This window comes from Tetrao urogallus (assembly GCF_951394365.1).
Source record: "Tetrao urogallus genome assembly, chromosome: 21".
NCBI lineage: Eukaryota > Metazoa > Chordata > Aves > Galliformes > Phasianidae > Tetrao > Tetrao urogallus.
The window spans coordinates 3,251,554-3,274,888 of NC_136834.1; the positions used below are offsets into that span (position 1 = coordinate 3,251,554).

Sequence of the window (23,335 nt, forward strand, 5' to 3'; positions counted from 1 at the left end):
CTTTCAAAAAAGGTGAAACACACGATTCAGATTTGACTGTTAAAATATTGAAACCCATAAAGAATGCAAATTTAAGTGAATTAAAAACATTCTGAGAATTTACTGAGGATTTCTTTCCGTACTGGCACAGGTAAAGTCAGCCATACCTAGATTTTCTCGAAGAAGCCACGTTAGTACAGAATCCCTGTACGGTATGAAGTCCGTCTTCTTCTTTTTTTTACTCTACAAAGTAAAAGAAAAAACAAGAAAAACCTGAAAAATGAACACTGAATGGAAAATGAACACAGGTACTCACTCAACACTCAAGAGGTGCTGAAAAGGCACCTCTTTGCCCCTTGTCAAAAGCGAGTAACCTTAAAACAGACAAGTAAAATTAAGTATAGTGGGTAAGTATCAGATGTTGAAGCTTGCAAAATTTTCCATGTCACTGTATAAAACTCAGAATAGACAACTGCCTGCAATCTATTACAGAGCTAAGGAAAAAATCATGGAGCACAGAAGCACAAAAACAAAGTTTCCCTGCCGAAAAGGTAAGTATTCGCAAGCTAATTCACCAAATCAGGAGGAGGGATGTAGTAAAGAAAAAAAACACCCCCAAAACATACTTAAGTGTGTGTTTTTCATGTCCTTATCTCCAACCTAAGTATATTTCTGAATTCCAGTATCGACCATTCTCACATTTCGTAACAATTCTTTATAACACAGTAATTTCTCAAGAAAGATCCTTGTTCATTGGTTCCAAAGACAATAAAATTTCACAAATGGTCAAACACAATAACCACTCTGACCATCCTACCTTGCTGGTGCAGTTATCCTAAGTTGAAAGCATTAAAGAAAGCAGAAGACAATAAATGATGTGCTTCTTAATAGAGCTTATATATGTTTCCACGCTAGTTGGCATAGCATCCTTTAATTGAGAAGCCCCATGAATTAGAATAAGTTTCATTAAAATAAAAACAAAAAAGCCTAAGAAGCACTTAAGTACACCCAGCCTGTCCCAACCTATTGAGAACTTCCTTTTAAAAGCAGCAGTAATTCACCTTTTTTTGTTGTTTTGGGTTTTTTCAATATTAGTTGAATAAAAAAGGACAAGAGAAAGTACATTTCTGAACCTACAAGTCTGTGTTTGGATTACTGTCTGTTTAATCAACTAAACACATTAAGTCTTTGCATTGAAAAAAGTCTGTGATGATCAAACTGCTATTTCTAACATACAACATCTTAGCATTTTAACACGAAACATGCAGTTACATCTCCAGAATTATTCTTTTCAACAGAAATACTACTATGGCTCTGCAGAACTGAAAGCTTGTTATCTGAACACATCCTCTACATAAAAGTAGACTCATTCTGCAAGGCTTCTTCAAAGCTAAATAAACTAATGCTTCAAACTACCTTGAAATAGTTTCCAGCAGGCTCTGTGAGATGTAGGGCACACACAGAGCTAACTTCACTGGTAATGCCACGTCAAGAACAGTGAACGACTCCACTCTCACTGTCTCAGTCTTACTAGTTATGGAAAGGATGCTGCAGATAACTAAATGCTGTACTTACCACCTCTGCCAATGCTGAAATAACTTTGCCCAGAGTCGTGAGAGACTTGTTTATATTTGCTCCTTCCTGGGAAAACAGAACCCAGCATTAGTAAGTCTTATTTTTCAATCATGAATCTCTGCAAACTTCAGTCTTTACTTCTACAGCCATTTTTTTCCAAACCTATAATTGCAATTCTTACACTGCTTGTGCACCCACTTCCCTTTTTTCCCCACACATCAGTGGCCCAATACCTTTAATCGGGTTCCTTTGGCACCAGTTGAATCAGCTCGCTCGCTCCCTGCCAGATCCACAAGGCTGATCTTGCTGACCTGAAGAAAGAAAGAACAACCAGAATTAATCCTTGTCCAACTAAAGTAAGAAATTAAGTTACTTCAAAATATCCCATGGCATGAGAAAAAACTGCCTAGAAATGACTACAGTGTGCTTAAAACTGAGGTTTTCACATGCAATTAGTTTGATTATTATTATTATTATTATTATTATTATTATTATTATTATCATCATCATCTTGTGGATAAGAAGCATCTGGAATTACAGAATTAAACTCTTTTAAACTTCACTATACTTCAGATTACCTAAAAAGAGAGGTTGAGGCCCCCTGCCGTGAACTGAGGTGAAAAGAAACTGTTACTGCTAAAGGCAACATAAGAATCTTGAAGGTAAACAAACTTACATGTCACCCTGACTCTAGGGACTCAAAAACTGTGGTAACAAAGATGGGGGGAAATCCTCAAAACTCCTTTCATCTCTCTCCCCACAGAACCTACTCCTTAAGGCTTAAATTCTTCCCACTTCTCATCTGTAACATACCTTCTCTGTGGAAAGATCAGTTTCTGCATCATGTTTCTTCTGAGTAAAGACAATTGTAAACACAGCGTGAGAGCGGCTGCTAGTTTCATTCATGTTGGTAGCTGCCACAGTCCTAGAAGATGAACACACACAGATACTCTCAGAAAACAGCAGCCTCTGTGCTGTAAATACAACAACCTGCAGGACTCAGTGCAGCTGCAGAGGATCACAGCTCACTTGCACTTATTTTTCAGTCCTCAGTTCTTTCCAGCTTTAGCATAGTTCAGAGTTTGCTTAGTCTGTGTACTTACTAACCTACCCAACACTAACATAAGAGAATACAAATGACATTCACATCAACCTCACAGACTGTTACATGAAGCATACTGTATATAAATGACAACCAACAGCAAATAAGAAACTGAAGTTGTAAAGCAACTTTAGTCTTGATCACTTGAGTGAAGGAAAGAAACTACTTATTTATACCAAAAGGCTGACTTAAAAGCCAGTAGAATTATTTATTATTTAATTTAAAGACATTACAAGCCTTAAGTATCCATAGTGATTTGCAATACCATTACACCACTTATTCAAAATTTGTGCTGCATGTCACATAAACCCACAGCAAATAGAAGTATGCAACGTGCTACTGCCACCAACCTGGCCTTGTTTCCAGCATCCATGAGGTCTGCAATGTCTGTGTAAGATGTGACTGCTAACTTGGACAGATCTTCCACATAAGGGCCAAGCAGAGGATGCTCTCGCACCCGCAAATTCCCTTTGTTCTTCGGGTTCAACAAGTCTCTGACTCTCTCACAATAAATCTCCATGTAACTCACCTGAAAACAGGAATTGGCAAAGATCATTTAATGATTGTTAAGGCTGGTGGTGTAGTTTGATGTCCAGCACACAGACGTTCTTTTATTCCTCATCACACTCACCTCTACAGAGTACGACATCTCTTCATTGCTGTTGTCATTGATTTTCTCAAACAATTCTTCACATAGCTGGAAAGAGATTAAAACCAAATCAGAAATTAGATCTTACTGAGTAATAAGAAGTAACTACAATGACGTGCCATTAACTTGGCAGAGGAAGAAAAGGAACAGATTGCATCAACAACAAACAGCGTCACTAGGAAGATACTTAACCCCAATTATCTGTCATTACCATCCAGCCTTGATAATTTGTTTTATAAAGCATTTCAATTTTTCAAGGTTTAACCAATACTAATATTCTGTAACAGGAAATTGGAAGAATAACCTGTTATAACATTAATAGACAAAATAACCAAAATTGGAAGAATTTTAGGAACTCATGATTAAAATTCTTAATCCTACACTAGTCTGTTTATCTTTAAAAGAATAATCCTGTGTCAATTCACTGGTATGTTTAAGTTTCAGGACTCAGATTTCAATCAATAGGCAAATACCATCAAAATTCATTTAACAGCATCTTCATACAAAGAATGCTGCAGTCACTCAGCATTCCACTATTTCAGTAGCACTCCTTTACAGTTAAGTCAAATGAGAGACACCAAATTAAGATCATAAAGGAAGAAAAAGAATGAACAGTTGGCAAAAGCATGGATACGTGCAAGAAGATTAAAAAGCACGAGGGCAGAGGGATGTGCAAACAAAGAGGACCTGGGAACACATATCTACTGACCTCTGCGTAGAAAATAAAATACATGGAAAATGCAGGCAAATTTAAAGCATGTACTTTGAAGTAATTCAGCCAACACATGGTTAAAGTCTAAAACATCAAACTACAAGACAGGAAGACAGATCAAGGAATTTTGCCAACACAAAGAAATTTAATGTCAACAATCTGTATTAGTCAGAAAGTGACTGTGCTGTGCCCTCTGCATACGTGACAAGAGGGAACAGATTCAACAGGTTCTCTCTCGTGTCTTTAATCACATCATCCCACCAGATGTGCACAAATATACTCTTCCAACACGACTTCAAAATAATCTACATATGCAGCTCCAAGTGGGACCAGAACATTTCCTACATACTTCAATGGGGTCTGTGGCCTAAATAATTTCCTCCTCAAATTATCAAATGCATCAATATATTATTTGATTTCTAACTTTGAGAAATTTGTTTCCACAAAAGCTTTATGGCAGATTCATCAGCACTGTCACCTGAATTCCTGCTGAATGCAAAGGTGCCACGTGCTGACCTCATTACAGTCGGATGAGACAAGAAATCTACTGAACAGGACACCTCCATTTACCAGTTTGTTGGTGAAGGAGAGAAAATGGATGCGGAAGAGCAGACAGAGAACATATGGTACAATTGTTAAAAGTGCAACAATGGAGACAAAATTACTCAGTGTTCTTTTCCAGAATAAGTTTCTTACAGTTCAGAAAGAAACTGATATTGTGTGTGAATTGCTATTCGATATTAAAAAGATAACTCTATTGGACAGTAAGCATCTGAACATGCTCTAAAAAAATAAATCCCTTTCTTTTTTTGTCATACCTGGGGGATTATCCCTGCTTGGCTCTCCTCCTGTTTGCCCATCATTGTGTAGGATTTCCCAGCTCCAGTTTGTCCATAGGCAAAAATGCATACATTGTAGCCCTCAAAGGCATGCAGCAACATCTCCTTCCCAATATCATTGTACACACGGCTCTGAGATGCAAAGCAGGGATCTTCAGGCTGAAAAGACACAAAAACAGGATCAGAAACAGTCTTCTCCCTTTCACGTAACATTTCAGAAGCAATTAATTTATCTTGTGGGTCAATTCTCTCAGGAAAAGGCAAAGAGAGCACACTTTTCCACAGATTTTTCCAAAACCAATACTCCAGCACAGCTGAGGAAGCAACGTCCCAGTTTTGGTTTGTGAACACTGCTGGCACTACTGGGCATGTTTTGTGCAAGATCACTGACAAACGTGATTCAAGGTGCTTGGAATGGAGAGAGGAAAAACATCCAAAGTAGAGTTTGGAGAGTGGATACAAACAAAGAAGGTCTGGAAATCACAAAATCCTGGAGCAGCTGCTCCTGACTATGGCTCAGGAGGGGGAAAAGAGAAGCCAATGCTGTTGAGTTTTTTTAGACCACAAGAGTGTGGATGAATCGTTAAAACAGACAGCATTTTCTGGCAGCTGTCCTATTGCACTGCATACAACCAATCCAGGTTTCAATTTGCAAGCACTGACTCCAAAAACCCCTAAATACAAATTTCAAACTATCAAGTAACTCAATCAGCCAAGGACAACGTATCAGAACATTTTTCTACGGTTAGATTGAAGGCAGGGCTACTTTAAAGCAATTCATCCCAGTAACAAAGAAAAGCAAAACCAAACAAACAAAACCAAACACATAACATAAACTTGAGCACAGATGCAGAAGGAGACATCATCTTCAAATACCTGACTGAAAAGTTTCTGCTGCACTTTGGATAAAGCCCTACCACCACTACTGTGCTTAAAATGAACAGTGCTGTATATGCAATGAAAAAAAAAAAAAAAAAAAAAAAAAAAAAATCAGAACAATTGCAGTGTCAGAAAATAAACTTGCCAGATCTCAGAGCAAACACAGAACCTGCTCAAAACAAAACTTCACAAACTAAAGACATGAATCCTCTGGTTTTTATGCAGTACACGTCAAGCACTGAGGCACTGTACTGGTCAGACTTCAACCAATATTGGAAAAAAATTATCACTCCAGGCAATGCAGATGCTTTAAGTTGCACAAACCAGAGCAGACTGCACAGCTAACATACATAACATGCCATACATTGCTCTGCGATTTGATTTTGTAGGAGAATGTCACTGTGGTATTATTGACTTAGTATTTTCTCTTCCTGAAATGTTGGACTTTAACATTAATTGCTCCTGAAATCAAGACAAAATCTAGCTGGGATAACATTCTAATGTTAGACTCAAGGCTCTCAGATCAGTTCTTTTCCTTGATACAGCCTGCCTGCTGGTTTTTGGTACTCAATGTGCTCTTAAGATTCCTTCAGCTGATCCCATAATTCATTTGCACAGCTGCTTTGGAATCAGGAATATTCAGGAATAGTGGAGTCAGGATATTCAGTTGGAAGATTCATAAAAAGGGCTGCACAAATCCAAATTTTCCTAGGTTTTTGTCAAGGAAGTATCCTTGCTGGCCACAGATTTACTCAAATATTGTCACATTTGCACAATCCAAATTGCTAAAACTAAAAACAGAGAGAAAAGCATTACCCATTCTTTCTACATTTTTTGAGAAAAAAGGCAGGGGAGGGGTTGATGGCAGATCAACACAGTTCTGCTTTAGAACAATTACTGGAAGTCAGCAAGACCTTAGCACTAATTTGCAGGAGGGTGGGGCAGAGGAGCTCCATGGGAGAGCTTATTGCTTTTGCAGCCATTAGAAACACAGGTCGCTACTCTGCCTTTTCCAGTTGTGCCAAGGGGAACACAGCCCACATCGTTCTTTGAACTGCAGAACATGAGCAACTTTCAGCCATATACAGATAGAACTGAAGTAACTCTGGTTCACGTGCACCCTTAAAACACTTTAAACTGTTGCTGAATATTTTAAGTAATCTTTCAAATACCCACAACTTGCTATTAAACTCTAAGAACTTAGATTTGCCCTCTCTCAAGCTTTCAGTCTTAATGAGGGTGAGAGACACAGTGCAGGAACACCTGACAGGGATGGAACAGTCAGAAAACATGCAAGCAGTTGAATCAAGCCAGGTAAGGAAGAATAGTTTCCTTGTAAAAGAACTTACCGATGTGTGGGACCAGTAAGAGTAGTCAAAGCTGAAGGACTTTGGCGCTTCCTTGGGGTTCTTTGGGTTGATAATACCTGTAGGAAATACAATTCAAACATTTAGCTAACTTGACACTTAGGAGCAATACTTAATGAGTTTGCTGAGCCTCGATCTGTGTCCCTGAGCATCCCCACACCACTCAGGAGTAATAAGACTGAAGCACCAGACTTACATCTTCCAAGAAAATGCATTCCTAAAAGGAATGATGCTGCTAAACAAAACTCTTCTGTTCTATAGAAAGCCTGAAGTAGGTCATGCTGCTCCTTTGGCACATAGAATGGGAAAGGCTTTTAGGAGCTGCGGGATATTAACAAGAAGGAGGAATGAAAATACAAAATCCACAGAATCCACAACACACAACAAAACCCCCACTCTTCTGTCAGTACACCTGTAACTGTGATGCTCTTTTTATTTTCTCAGCTCCCTGAATTGTTTTCAATATTTGATCCACATACATGCATCCCCTACAATTAATGTAATGCTCTTCAAGGTATATTTTAGGTGCTGTTCCCCCCCCACAAGTAACCTCTGCCAATAGATTCAGCTGCCATTTCAATGACATAAAGGACTCCTGCAGATTGTGTATGCCACAGAGGGTAGTTTATAAGCACAGCTCTTGCTGCATAACTAAATCTCTACTACTGCTGCTTCTTTTCAAGTCTGTATTGTAGGAAATCCTTACAAGATCGTTTCCATCAGCTGTTTTCAAAATCATCTACATAAATAGGATTTTAAAAAGGCGTACTCCTGAGAGTATCAAAATCAGACAAACCACATGTCCATCTGCACCTATAGCAGCCATTTGCCTTTGGAAATCTTATACTAATTAAGATATTTGCAAACAAAAATCTACAAAGAAGAAAGAATACACACAGATGGTGACATTCTTGCTGGGCAAAACTTGCATTCCAGTATCAGTCAGCCTAAGCAAAGGAAGGCTGTTTCTCATGCATTCAGGCCAGCAAAGCTGTGCTTCTGGGAGACAGAGACTTCTCCTGCTTCTTGGGAGAAATAAAACCAGAAACAAACTGTAACACCCACCACCCTTTCCATTTCAGGCATTATGATCTTAACACGTTGCACTGAAGTCTCTGAAAACGCGGTCACAGAATTCCCTTCAAGATGTAATCACTCTGCCAGATGCTGACCCCCCTGAGCCGGACTGCAGTCCAAAACTACACTGCAGAGAAAGGCTCTGTGTGGATTACAAATAGCAACAGTTGCTACTCTTTCTGGTGGTCAACTTCATTTTCACTTGGACGCACCTTGCGCTGACGTTCTTGCTGTATAAAAGCTGACAGACGTGCAAAGCCAACAAATAACATTGCTTCACACCCGTACAGCATCACATGGCAAAGACACGTGCAGCTTTGGAGAGCAACACGGGCATCAACGCATACCAAACCAGTAACCTAAGCACTCATATATGGCTCCCATTTCCCTTGCTCCTCTTGACCAAGCAGCAGTAATGCTGCATCTACAACATAGTAGTACATCAATTCTCAAGTGAACAAATCCACAAGACAACCTGTCTGCACAAACCTCAAGCAGCTCTCAGTGCAACTTCTAGCAGCCTGAAATATAACTTCTCCTGCTCCTCATTCAATTATTGAACAATCAAAGCTCCAGAAGGTAAGAAAGAAATCATGTCCTTCATCAGCAGGTTCCTATGCACAAAAACAGTACCAGAACCAGTCTCCAAATCATTTCAATGTGTCCTTCAGGAATGAGCACCACCACTTCATTCAATCATGGTGGGTTAAGGGCTCCAGGGAAAGTAATTTAACTATTAAAAGCAGAAAGCAAGCAGCAATAAATAGAACCCATCCCTATGTATTGTGTAACACAATTCAAAGCAGATACACGAACACATACAAATATTGCTGGCAACTCTCATGACAATTAATTTGCAACCACAAAACTTTGATCTCAATCTCCATGGCATGGTCTTTTTTTAGAGCCTACACTGAAATAACAATTATTCGTACGTCTTTTTAATTCTTATTTTGTCATCTACAAATATAAAAGCCACTTCTCTTGGCCAAAGCATTTGTTCTCCAAGGAAGAAAGTTAAATTAAGATTCTACTGTGTCAGAAGCAGGAAACAGAACAAGGAGCATAAATGTAGGCATTATTCAAAAAGGAGTTTGACATGAAAACACACATTACGCACTAATGGCTTAAAAAATTCAAGTATCACAACACTTAGTCACCAAAATGCCTGATTTTTCACTCAGCTTGCTGTTCATAAAAGCATGCTGACCACCTACGAAAGGTCTCCAGCAGCACAGCACGCTCAGTGTCAGGCAGTGCACTCTGCACCTGCCCTTACAACTCAAATCTGATCCACCACGTTCACAGAGTGATGCTCAGCTCCAGGATTTATGCAAGTAGTGGCTCACCATTTTTTTTTTTTTTTTTTTAAATTAGGCTTCTCTGAACTCTTTCAAATTAAGTTCCATGTCTTGAAAACTACTTTCTAGGATGCGCATTTCTGCAAAGTATATCATGAGAAGCATATTAGGAAAGGGAGAACAACGTGAAAGAAAGCAGCTCTGTCAGAGGCTGGGAATGCAGCTGCCTGGCCAAAATCTTCCACAGAACAGGAACAGGGCAGAGGAAACCTCCTGGCTGCCAGCAGCTCTGCATGCTGTCCCTCACAACTGATCCAAGCACAGCCTTTTCAACTCAGTTTCAGGTTCAAGCTTGAATTCCTTTTATCCTTATTTTGATTCCTTACATACAGTCGACATTGTCTGCCTTCAGTACCACTGGTTTAATGGAATCCTGTCTGTCTACAAAGAAATCCAGAAGGGCAGAACAACTGAGAAAACAAGATTACAACTTCAACTGATTTCATGTGGACTGAAATCCCCTTTTAGCACACGAAGCATGAAGCTGCTAGCATGGTCAACACAGTCTGAATTTGGACTGAGTGATAAGATGCATCATAAGGCAAGCTGTGAAGAAACCTGAAAGAAGATGGTGAGGCAGCAAGAAACCAGGAAATGAAATTAAAGCAACTGACCTAACTTGAAGCTGTCTATTGTGCCAAGGGCCATCTCTGGAAGGACTACTAGATGAAGCTCACAGATATTTCTGAGTCAGACAGAAGACTCGTTACATCACAGGTAAGCTTTATCCTCAAGTTTCATACGCCAGATTGGAGGGGAAAAAAAGCCAAGCACAATCATGCAGAAATTAGACTGAGCAGACGACGCTGATTTCATGCACCAAGCTGTTTTTTCCAACTAACAAGGAAACAAACAGAATTAAGAAGTAAAAGCATCGCTTCCAGCATCCCCAACACCCACAAGAACAGTAAAAGCTTTTCAGTTATTTTGTTTGGTTTTTAAACTGTGCGAGGCCAAAAAGTGCCATATTAGTAAATCACGAAATAGGTCATCATCTATCCCCTCTCACCACAGCAGACTCTCAGCTTGGTACACAAGCTAATGGTTTAATTACAGAGCCTCAGGAAATAAGAAAGGCAATAAGGCAGACGATCACAGCAGGAACACATTAATGGCCTTTTTATCTTACAGAATAAAATTGTTTATTTGATATTTCAAAGGTCCAATGTGGCAATTAACTTTCCTGTTTGCAGCCTGACACTAACGCTTTGTGCTGCAGCTATAATTAGTTACCATCAGTGTGGCACTGTAGCAGCTCTGCATGTTGGAGTCGGCCTCAGCAGCCAATGTCTGTGAAACTCAATCCCTTTTTCAGGCCCCCTGCTCTACCAAGAGCCAATTTCTTTGCTCATTTGGAATCCTACAGCTTTCCACAAGTTAAGGTTCCTACATTGAACAGATATTGGCAGGGGATGCTCTACAAAATCACTATCTCCTACAGCACTGCTACTGAAACAAGTAACATGCAACTAATTCAGAACTGTGCCATCTCAACACAGAGAGGCAAATTCTACAGGAATTTTTACATAGCACCGACAAAAAGGTAAGGAAATCAACAGCTTGGCACTAAGCTTCCTCACACCAAATAACCTCAAGTTGTGTATCATTACATAAGCAATTGCATTATTCTGATCTCTTTTGCAAATGTGATTTTCTGAAGTGTACTATGAAACGGTAATACACAATCTCAACCTGTACTCCATGCTCTGTACATACAACTTGCCAGAAAATGTGCCTGAGAAGCACACAAAGCATGCACAACTGAGTAAGTCTGCAAACAGATCAGAATAAGCAATCAGTCACCTCTGAGGAAGGAGAACATGAGATTCCCACAGAGCAATTCAGAACTCAAACACAACGACAATCCTAAAACACAGCTCACGGGTGCTGCTCCCATACAGTGCAACTGCCAAAACCAAAAGTGGGCTCCAAAGCTTTAGAAAGGTTGCCATGACTTTCTTGGAATCTTCTTACCCAAAGAGATCCTGTGCCATTAACACAATTGGAAGACTACAGGGGCAAGAATGGATAAAGAGTGACCTATGGCCCCACACCCAGTAACATAGCAGATTCTCATATCACCTTCTGTTCCCACACTCCCCCAAACACAGAGAACAATGCCAGTTCTGCTCCTGCACTTAATCAACTAATACAATAGAAATGACAGATTTGTTTTCCCCCTCTCCCAGCTACTTCTTCATTTTCAGATGCAGTTCATATGTGTGGAGAACTACAAAAAAAGGACTTTTTCAAAACACAACAGATGGCTCACAGTGCAGATTTAGATTACAAGACACAACCCACATATTTTAACCAACTAGTCTTTGTAAAGGAAAAGCTGATAGTAGGAACAGTATAGTCTAACAAAAGATAAGCAGAGAACTGGAGCACAATCAACGAAGGAATTATAGGTACAGATGTGTGGTATTAACAACAAACCCATCCTCACAAAACTTCTCATCTCACATGCCTTTACTTAAACAGGCAACTCCAGTGCTTGGCAGGAGGTTCTTCCACACTCCAACCTCTAAATCTCTATTTGTTCCTTAACCAACACTCCCATACCACCCACCACCTGCTCCATCAGCTAGCACAAAAATAACTCATGCTTTCAGTCTTTCAGGTTGATGGGATCAAATTCACTTCTAGTTTCGCATTTCAGCAAAAACCGTTTGCAAACTTTGACAGAGAGCTTCAGTACAGAAACAGTCTTGGTGCTCCAATGGTCATTTTAAATTTTTGTGCAGTTTCTGATGCAGTTCTGATTTGTTCAAGTTTATATCCAAAAAACACACAAATATGAACTTCATTTTACATTTATAACAAGAAATACACTCATGGAATGGGGAAAGGGTGCAAAGCACACAAGAGTTAAGAAATGCAAGTCTTCTTACTCCTCACTGCCTTGAAGTCAAGTCACCACATTGAGCAGCTCCAGCTCCACGAGCGGTGAGACTCGCCCTGCAGGGCACACTGACATCAGATGTGCCCCATATTAGTCACTCTGTAGGGCACTCCAGAACAGAACTGGATAACTGCAGTTTGCCCTTCAGATAAACACTAGCAGACAGAATTAACTTGGGCTAAATCCTGGGATTAGCTGACATACAGTCTGTGCTGGGGAGGAGAGGAAAGCAGGCTGATAGATTCAAAAAGAAGAAAAACAAAAACCATCCTCCTATCAATTGCGATTAAAAGTAAAACCCAATAATGGTGGAAGTCAGGTATGGAATTGCAGAAACCAAACTCCCGTCATTGAAGCAATGCATTCTTTCCTGTCATTCACACTGTCCGTTCCTGTATTCCTACCCATCCATCAAGGCAGAAGGCACAAAGACTCCTTTATTCCCACATAGGAAACAGAACCAGTTAAAATGAGTTGTCATCTGACAGAACAGCATTCACACCAGCCTCAGTAATTCTCCTAATGGCAGCAGTAACCTACCCAGAGCACATTCCTACCAAATACCAACACGTATGAAGAGATAACAGCAAGCAGAAAAGCCACTGTCCTGTCCTCACTTACATTCACATCATTGGTGAAGGAACAGATAGGAGTTCAGGAGTCAGAACTTTGGCACGGCTATTTTTTCTTCAGCAAAATTTAGGGAAACAAATACCAAATAATTCTGTGCCTTCTTGAAATTCTATTTGAATATAAGCAGCAGTTTTACATCTGAATAATCAATTTAAACGAGGTCAATGATCTTAAAGACTTTTAGAATCAAACCCACAAGACCAAATTAACAATAAAAGTATCCCAAAATGCGCGTGTCTGGAAAGTATATCTGCACCATCTGTAGACTGGAATGCCAACAATGGGAACACGGTGCTTACTGAGAGCAGGGTGGAGCAGGCATTCTTATGTGCTGGGATGTGAATAACACCCCACAAAAACACGTTTAATACAGGCTTCTTTCCTAGGCATACGTTGCAATCAGATATATGGCCGTACTGCTTTTATAAAGAGACTTTCAAGGTTGTTATTACAAGAGATAAATGAAGGGAAACGGACACTTCCAGCTTGTAAAACAGTGCCTCCTTTTCAAAGCATTGTTTGCATTTTTCAAATCATTAAAAGGAAAGGAAACCAAATAGAAGCTAAGAACAGCTCATTTGGAATTCAACCGGATTCTCTCCCTGCTGTGGAATTTCAGCCTTGTACTGGAAGAAAGGTTGGATGGGGGAGGGCATTGTGCTCAGCAGCACCAGAGCGAGGCAAAGGCTGGCTCACAGAAGCTGCTGGAAAGCTGCTCTCATCCTCAGCTGCTCTTGCAGATCCCACTGCTATAAATACCAGCACTGCAGCTGGCATTCTGGGAGAGCAGCATGCCGGCAGGCTGTGCAGCAAGTGGGAGCAAGCCGAACCACACAGCTCCAGCCATCCACAAAGCTGAACCAAAAGCACCCCAAAACTCCACTGCCATTCAATAACCTGACACTGGCCTGCTGCAGAAGCTGTGGGTCAATGCTTGGAGTTGTGCTCAATTCTTCTCTCCTGTGTTTTTTGCTGCAGGATAATACAAACTCATCCCATGCTTTCTGCTTTCACTTGGTGGCACCTCCAAAAGCTGCTGGCCTTCTGCAAAGGTTTTGGCCTTCAGACACATTGCCAGCACTGCATTAAAAGAAACCTGAGGAGGCTGTTCCACTAGCCTTAGTAGTTTAAAAGATTCATGTGGTGAAAAAGTTGATTAGAGGTAGTTCCCCCTGCAAACAGAAATAACAAAATGCAAAGAAAATTGCCTCCATCTTCTCCTTGAGCCAAGCCTGCATTCAGGCCTTCCCTTGCCTGCCGTGGGACTTGGAACAAATGGAGCAACTGACAACAGGGGAGACATTCAGAGAACTTCAGCAAACTCCACTTTTCTCACTTATCTTTCCAATCAGTTCCCAAATCAACCTCCCCTGCAAGGCATCTTCCCCAGGACCCACAGAATGCCTGTGTTGATAGTGCCTGTGTTTGCATGGTAGCATTAACACCGAACAAGCACTCATTCATGGACAATTCACTGTAACCACAGTTATGAGCATTTACAGACCAGGAAAACCTGGGTGAGGCTTAAGTGACTTTACTCCACAAAAGTTTATTTTCCCAACACAACCTCAAGAGGCAAACACACAGGAACAGAAGCAAGCTGTATGCAGAAAACAAACGAAACAAGATGAGCTGTAAGAACTCATGCCTGCTCCTTGGCAGGCACAAAGCATATCAGAAATGGGTTCATTTTTGCTGATACCCACAATCACTCACTTGAAGAAAACAGATTGAGAATCAAAACTGAACTCTCCCACCTCCACTGTCTCATCTGAAGTTTTTAAGTGGAGGAAAAACGTATTTAGGTAAGACAGCTCCCACAGAATCCCTCACTTGCCTTTCCTACCTGTGTAGCAGTCACTACACAAATTCCCACTACTTTACTACCCACATGTCCTCAGTGCCAGCCTAAATAACAGCCAGTTTCTCATTAAGGACTTCTCCCATCAGGGATTTAAACCGAAGGTTATTTCCATGATACAAACTCTTTAATGAAACTGTCCAAACCACACTAATGGAATGCTACTTCAAAAGAAAACCAACTTGCTGTTATTACACAATAGCATTTCTTTTCCATTCAGTGTGCCTTTTCATTCAGAAAAGACTCAAAAGTTAAATGAGAAAGCAAAAGATCAGCAAATCCTAGTTTGTTTGGTTTTTTTTTACCTTTTGGAGTAAGCTTCTTTGAATGTTGATAGATTTTAGAGACACATAATGAAAACAAATCATTAGAAATTAAAAAAAAAAAAGTTGTATTTTGTCCCTCAACCTCTATAAACTGAACTCAGAATGCCTTACAAAGCTTTTCTGCCACCAAGGACGCCTGCTTGAGAACCCAGGTTGCCATCTGCCTGCAGCAGCAGCTGTAACTATTGTTCCTGGCAGATGGGGCTGCTCCAGTGTCCCTACTTTCATTAAGTACAAAATACCTTAAGCAGTCCACAAAAAAAAACTTTTGAACATCACAGAGCTCCAGGGAGAAATGCTGAGTTAAAAGCCCCAAACAGGCCATCATCAGTGCTGGCCTGAGGTGCTGGCTGCTCTCCCACCTTCAGATACACCTCGGCTGTGCAGGTGCACTTGGCACACACACTGCTTTCACTGGCACCCACAGGCTGCATTGCACACAGGACACCAAAACCTGTTTTAATCCATCACGACCAGTTACAGAGAACATCCCAGTAAAATAATTCCTCATTTCCTTCCTTCATTGTGCTTTTCTATATGCTTGTTCAGCTTTTTAAAAGACCAGGCCATTAAGACTCAGCCACCCACAGCTACCTGAGCAGTCCCGCACCTCCTAACTTGAACCTCTGCTTCACTTTAACTTTCATTTATGTGTTGTTCTTTTTAATGGACAGCAGGCTTATGAAAAACAAAAGCAAAGCACCACAAGACCACCACAGCACTGGGATGCTCTCTGAACACAAAACAGTTCATCCCGACTCTATGATCCAATCACCCAAGGCAGCAGCTGCCCATGTTGTTCACATTTTATCTACTCGTTTTTGAAATCTAAGAACTGCTGATAGAAAATACTTTCAGATCTATAGCTCTCCTCTCACCCCATCTATTATGCAGCAGGATGGTTTTCCCACTCATAAAAACAGTAATTTAGGGAATGGACTGACTCTGCTGAGCACACTGCAGGTAAGATGCATCGATGTACACCATTCTGAAGGAAAGATTAAAAAAGCAAGAGATAAAACATATCCAAACAAGATACACTGGCATCCAGAGGTTCAAGATCTGTTATTGAAATCTTATTTCCAAAAGATGCTGGCGAGTTTAACCACAAGCACGTTAAGCCATCTATCCAGTACATTATAGAAATACAAAAGCAGAGAATCTTCCAAATTTAAAGACTGCCAATATGAAAAGGAATCATCTCAAAGATAAACTGCATTAGGGTTATTGCAGAAGCTCCAGTCTGCTTCAGTACTTGTGGGGGATTTTAATCAACAAAACACCATCACAAAAGCAAGTTGAAAGTCTGATATTAAGTTTTATATGAAAAATTTTCTATCTGCAATAGCAGCATAAGGAAGGAACAACGTATTACAGAGCGTAAGGCCTGCGAGCAGAAAGATCACACCAGGGAGTTAATTATCAATATAAGAAGTCTTCAGAGCCCATTAACTTTTCCCTCCAGGCACACCTATCCCTCACCAGGAAGCCCAGCACTGCTGACTGACCCCAGGGCAGTGCTACAAACACAGCTGCACTGTGCCCTGACCCAGTGGGTCTGTGTGCAAGGGTTTCCGGGCACAGGTCTGCACAAGGGGAATACAGATGTGCCCTTCAGAACTGAAATCCAAATGAAAACAAAGCATTCAGGTCACTTGAATCTGTGTGCATAGCAAATGCTTTTAAAAACGTCTTATTTTTTTTCCTAAGGTCCCAGAAGTTACAACAAAAAACAAGGATGGTCTTTCTTAAAAGCTTTCCTCTCAGTAAATGTTTCATCTTTCGTTTGCTTTGGTTTTTATCTAATAATTTGATAGTAATGCTACGTTGCCTTTGGAAATCATTGCACATTCACTGACTAAGCGCTTCAGTAGCAGGATTTTGCTGTTTCCATGTTTATGTCCCATGTTTAGGAATCCCACTATTGTCTTCCATTCTACCCTCAGTTCTCCCGTTTCCACTGCAGAACTTCTGACAGCATGATTCAAACGGATACCATCTGCAATCAGATATGATCTGAGCAGCACAGGCTTTCTGCCAAAATACCAGCCCCTTAATGCAGTCAGCACATGTGACTTCAGCTGGACTGCAGAATTTCTCATTCCTGCAATGCATATTTCAAAAACAGAAAGACACAGTGATGCACTCTGACAATCCTTTAAGGGCGAGATGCTGCAGATCGCCAATTTCTGCAACTATAAAGAATAACACAGAAGTCAGAAAAATCAGCAGAACAAACAAGCAGGGCGTGCCAGGTACTGGTTTCAAAGTTTCCATACACTGCCTTCTTCAGAGGGAAAAGCAGAAGCCCTGATTACTCAGGGCAAAAGCACTTCTTGCAGGAGCACGACTGCATTCGTTATGTTCAGCTTTGGATACTTCTGCATATTTCATTAGTTCAGCTATTGAGCCACAGCCCACACATTCCTGTACATTTCTACCAGTGCACAAAGCTGCTTAATTCAAGTTCAAACTATGGATAAGTTGAAACAGAAATGCTCAGTTATTAAGAGTATATAATAGCACCTAATGTAATTCATTGAAGAAAATTACTGTCTACAGCTGTTTGCTGTATTTCTCCTCAAAGAGGGCAACGGGGGGAAGAACAGCAGACTGACAGACTGCCGAAACTGATGGTTCCTTTCCCACAGCCTGTAATAGCCCTGATGACTTCAACCTGACACCATCTGTCCTACCACCCATCTGGTATCACAGCCATAGGACTCAAATAAAAGGCCACTGATCAAACATTTCCAGGATACAAAATACAGCAAAAGCCATACATAAGTTTCCAACTACATAAATCATGAAATATTTTCCTCCTTTTGAAAGCTGATGCAGTTTCTTGAGCATTCAAGAGTCTCTGCAGTGCAGTTCCAGCACTGAGAAACAGAACTGGTGTTTCTGCCCTATCAGTTGACAGATGAACAGAGATTCAGTGGTCACCCCTGTCACTGTACCACAAATAGTTTCCACAGGGTCCTGGAGTTCAACAATCCTAAGCTTGTAAAATGACTGCTGTCACATCACGACAGCAATACGAAAGCCTACTGCAGAGGCACCCAGCAGTGCTGCTGCATTTCAGAGCTTGGTGGCATTTCCATAATGAATTCCATCTCATGGTATCCACAGTTCTTCCCCTCTGTACTGCTTTGGCCTAGAAGTTGGCGTGCAACGTTTGGATGCAAGGATCTGTTTCTACAACAGATGACTGCTAAACATTTTTTTTTCCCCACTCATTTTTAATGGAAACTTGAAAATCCAATAAGAATTGTTTTGTCAGGTAACATTCTACACGGGGTCTAAAGATAAGAGTTTATTGCACTGAAAAGCAAGCAGTCTTTTCTGCAGGACACCTCACTTTCAATGAAAATAATCTCTGCGCATTATTTAAGTGACACCACAACCAGAGGTCACTGCAGGAGTACAGCCTTAGATAAGAAAAAAGAAGCGAGAGGAAGCCTGAATGCAGCCTCCTTCTCATTAAAAGGCATGAGTAAATACTCAAGTAATCAAACAGTGAAGTAACTCAGTACTCTTAGAATGCTAATTCCTTAGGTTATGGGCAAGAAGCATTACTTGATTACTTGACAGTAAAAAATACTACAAGAAGAGTTGTTTATAGGTATAGCTCTTAGTCTACATGTGGCAATGCAGAAAATGGAATGTAAGCTGCCTTGACCTTCTAAAGCACACACACACACACACACACACACAAAAAAAAAAAAAAAAAAAAAAATCAGTCAATGGTGTCCATGTTCAGTTACCCCAAGATGAGTCTTACCCTCCAAATTTGACCCAGGATAACAATTTAATAGTCTTAATTTCTAACAGATTAGAAGTGTTAAGTCTTTTATTTTGCCATCTAGACTGGAAGGCTTAAAACTTTACAGGAATTTCTCCTCTGTTTTCTCACTCATACTATGCTCCTTGACACAAGCACAGATTGCCAAATCTGCACAGCAGGAAGGAAAGCAGCAGACCCAGGCAGAAACCAACCACAAGAATTATGATACAGTGGCCTGTAACATACTTCTACATCTGTCATTCCAATATAGACAAAACAAAGAGGTTTTCACTTGGATGTCCTAATCTTTCTGCAGAATTCACAACTCCTCACAAGCAAACACCATAAACAACAGCATCAAACTTGTGATTTATGCTTTCTAGTTAGATGTTGAGGTAGTTTCATTTGCAACAGTCTCAGAAAACCTGAAGGTTCACTAGAACAGTAATTCTAGATGCTGTAAAGTACACACTAAGGAGGTTAGCCTGATAAAAAGAAGGGGATTAATCAGGGAGAGAGAACACAGACAGACCTTTCTGTGCTTAAATCAACTTACTGGTAGAATTGCCTTGCATCTGGATGATACATTTGGATTCTTTGCTGGTTTCTCGCGAGTTGAAGGGCCGGACCCGAACAGCCACCTTCACAGAAGCCCCCGACATTCTGGCTGCTTGTTGTACACTGGAGATATTACGTGGAGGAGGTCACAATCCTTCAGGTTTACCTTCTTGCTGGCGTTTTCTACAAAGAAAAAAAGTAATTTGGTTATTTACAACTCCTGCATCTGTGCTGATTAAAAAAAAGGCGTGTACAAAACAGCTTGACTTTAAATCCTCCCTGCAAACACCCTTCCCATGCAACAAGCTGCTACTTCAAAGCCATAACTGGAAATACACTTAACAGCACCTGCATGCTGTCTCCCTATTCAAAAGTTTCTGTCATCCAAGGCAGCTCTTTTGAAGCATATAAGCAGATTTGTTTTCATTGCTTGGTTTTCTTCCCAGAAAGGGGCGCTAATACCAAATAGAAGATCTGGTTGCAACATGTGTTAGGCTTAACCTAACAAAGATAATTTTAGCAGTTAAGATACAGCTGCTTAGATTTCAGAATGAGCTAGCTGCCATCTACTACACAGCTACATTCCCTAGCTGTCAACTCTTGCTGCCACAAAGCATTAGCAGTATGAGTAAAACTGACACAAGTGTGACAGACGTCCCACGCTGACTCTTCATCCACCCCAACCCAGACAAAAGGGTGCAGCAATCAACCTTAAAGAACTCTCTGCACTCCTGGGAATCTCCTTTTCCCAAAGGAAAAAAAAAAAAGGAACTCATTAACTACTTGTATATCTAGTGATTAAAGGGCTATTCCATAGAGATGAAGAGGAATCAAAAATTATTGCCTTCAGGTAAATATGACTATCTCTGTCTCCCACAAACATTCACCACTGAGTTCATCTTCATTTACCATCAAAGCACTTGTCCAAATGCTACCTGCCACATCTCAGTGATGAAGCACTTCAGTAGGGAGCAAACTATTCATCACATCCACAACCCCAACCTCAAGGCACATCCATCTGATACAGTTCTGCAATGTAGAAATAATAGTGCTTGGTTCAATTGCATTGCACCCAAACAACCCCTCCCACTAGAAGAAAGTTTTGCATGTAGTCTACCATTAAGAAGTCTGACATAATGCCACATGATGCAGTAAGTACTGAAGTTTAAGGCTCAAGAACCAATAAGATAGATTTCAAAAAGAAGCCATCAAGGTCTATTAAAAAACAAAGCCACCACTGTGGCTAGGAAAGTATCCCTGCCACAGCCTGGAACCTGGAAGGCAACACTGAGAAGGCACGATGATACAGTGGGTTTACCCATCTAGATAAAGATCTGCCACAGCCACTGCTGAAGAAAGGATTGAGGGATCAGGTGAATCTGGTGCTACTCACAGAGCCATCCCTACCTTGAACCCCAGTGAACACAGACAGTACTCTACTCTGCACTAGTCAGCATTCAAGGCCTTGAAAACCTGAAAGCTTGCTTCATGGCTTGCTGTACTCCACACAAAGAAACATCCATGTCATGTAATCACAACGCTACAAGATCACACAGCATACAGCAGATCAAAAGCAGAAGCTTTTCAGCTCTGCAGTTCTCCAGCTGGTAGGTAAATGCTCAATTCAAGCGATGACATCTTCACACAGGACAAGATCTTAATAAAACTGCACTACTTCAGTAACACCATCACATGGTGGAGATGGAAATTAAATTACTCCAGCAAGCAGAAGCAGCGGAAGAAAGCATTCCTTATTCCAGCAAGTACTAGAGGTCTCTCAGCAGAATACAAGGTTTGGAAAACCCACAGGAACAAGTCAACAGAATTTCAGTGACACAGCAAAGTGGTACAATGAGTAGCTCCAAGGCAGATAGCCAGCTATTACAGCTCTGCATTAGCAAGAGATGAAGAAGTTGCACTGCAAACTTAAACAGACTACAGCAAAGAGGTAATGGGAATGAATTGCATGATTTGCAAAGTTTAAAGGAGATTTTGTGGGTGTTTCACAGAGATTAAGTATTACTAAGTGTGTGTGTGTGTGTGTGTGTGTGTGTGTGTGTGTGTGTGTCTAAAGTTTACACTTTCATTATCACCTTCTGATTATCTCCCAAGTGGAAATGATGGTCTCCCTTCCTAATTCCATCCCATGTAAGTACCTGTGCCCTCAGGAGAGCTAAGGGACAGACTAATCTGGATACAGCCTGGTGGCATTACCCAACTGACCCTGAGAATTGCTGCTAGAGCACAGGAGCACTGCCACACATGGCCACCTCAACGCTCTGCATCCAAAATGCAGTCTCTGTTAACACCAAGTTCACAGCACTGTGTCCAACTCGAAGTTCAGGGGTTTTCTTCACCAGGCTACAGAAATAGAAGGGACTGCAGAATGTCCATAGGCTGTGCTACAGCACGGGACAACAGAAAACTGGTGGCTGATTTCTCAAGGCTCAGATTTGGAAAAGCCACCCAACATGGGTGAGTGAGTGGTTCTCTCTTCCTTTCCCCCACCTACCAATATCGACATGAAACCCATGACAAGGGCCAATAAATGGAAGTAAGGGCAATAATGAAGAGATGTGGAAACAACACAGTGTGCTCTTATAACAGCAGTTATGAAACTTAAGGATTTTCCCTTCATACTGAGAAGTCCCACATCCAAAGTTGTTTATGTTACCCTTCCACAAAACACCCCTTACTGCACTGCTTCTATCTCTACAGATAACCAGCACACACAGGAAGCTGGAAAACACGATGGAGTGGAAGAATCATCCTCTTTTCAAGAAGTTGCGTGCACCTCAGAACCACAGCTCAGATCTGCTGGACTGAGAGCTGCAAGCAGCTGCTTTTTGAAGAGAAATTTACAACCAAACACAACAGAAAGTGTTCCTGATAGACGCCTGGTCTATGAGATACATTTGGTTAAAGCAGAAGTGGGAAGTGGGGCTTCAGAGGAGCTGTAACCATCACAGATACCTTGGAGACATCATTGATTTAAGAGCTCAGCAAAAGAAAGAACTAAGGTTGTAAATAAGATAGCCTCTAAAAATATCTTAGTGGAAGGCATAACTGTATCTGCTATTTAATTCTATCCTATAACCACCCTGCAGGGCACCATCCAGCTCTCACCCATGACAACCGGCCAAGGGAGCCGTGACAGCAACACGGTGCCATGGGGAGGCCCTGCAAAGAGACAAGGAGCGAGCAGAGCTCTCACCTCACACTCACTGCTATTGTCAAATAGCAATCAAGGGACAAGTAAAAAAAAAAATCTACTGTTGGAGTAAGCAAAATTAAAAGATGCAGTCGGGCGCTTTATTGTTACACGCAGCAGAACACATTATGGAAAACAAAGCTCCTGGCTCCTGGTAATACAAGGCCATGTAATGCTAGTTACCTCCAACAGCAGTAACTGCCAGAACTGCCTTCCAAAGTGCCTGGCAGCAGAGGGAAACTGCAGCTCCAGGAACGCATCCTGCTGCATGATAAGCAGCTGACTGACCTGGAGGTTTGCAGTGCAAATCCTTTGTCTTGCACAATAGCCATCTTGGATCCCTCCTCTTCTACCATCTCTTCAAAAATACCCAACAAACGACAGAAAAGGAGCTTAATACATTAGGTGAGATCTACACAATACTGAATTAAAAGCTTCTCCCTTCTATTGTTTTTTAACCCTTCAGACTACCAGAAGCAGTCACAGGACAGTCAGGGATGGCATCAGAACAGGA

General features: G+C 41.0%; 1 protein-coding gene across 3 annotated transcripts in view; it reads right to left on the reverse strand.

Moving 5' to 3' along the window:
- Positions 1-19,714, reverse strand: part of KIF1B (kinesin family member 1B) — a gene marked incomplete at both ends in the record, with an annotated part of 71,532 nt that extends 51,818 nt beyond the window's left edge. For 2 of the 3 annotated variants that reach the window (XM_079545602.1, XM_079545603.1), the window contains 9 exons: positions 147-222; positions 1,555-1,620; positions 1,788-1,865; positions 2,368-2,479; positions 3,007-3,185; positions 3,288-3,353; positions 4,836-5,015; positions 7,085-7,161; positions 19,609-19,714. In XM_079545602.1, coding sequence (XP_079401728.1) covers positions 147-222; positions 1,555-1,620; positions 1,788-1,865; positions 2,368-2,479; positions 3,007-3,185; positions 3,288-3,353; positions 4,836-5,015; positions 7,085-7,161; positions 19,609-19,714 — 940 coding nt within the window. Of the gene's footprint in view, positions 1-146; positions 223-796; positions 815-1,554; positions 1,621-1,787; positions 1,866-2,367; positions 2,480-3,006; positions 3,186-3,287; positions 3,354-4,835; positions 5,016-7,084; positions 7,162-19,608 lie in introns of all 3 variants that reach the window. The other variant, XM_079545601.1, reaches the window with a different exon arrangement.
- Between the last annotated feature and the right edge of the window lie 3,621 nt (positions 19,715-23,335).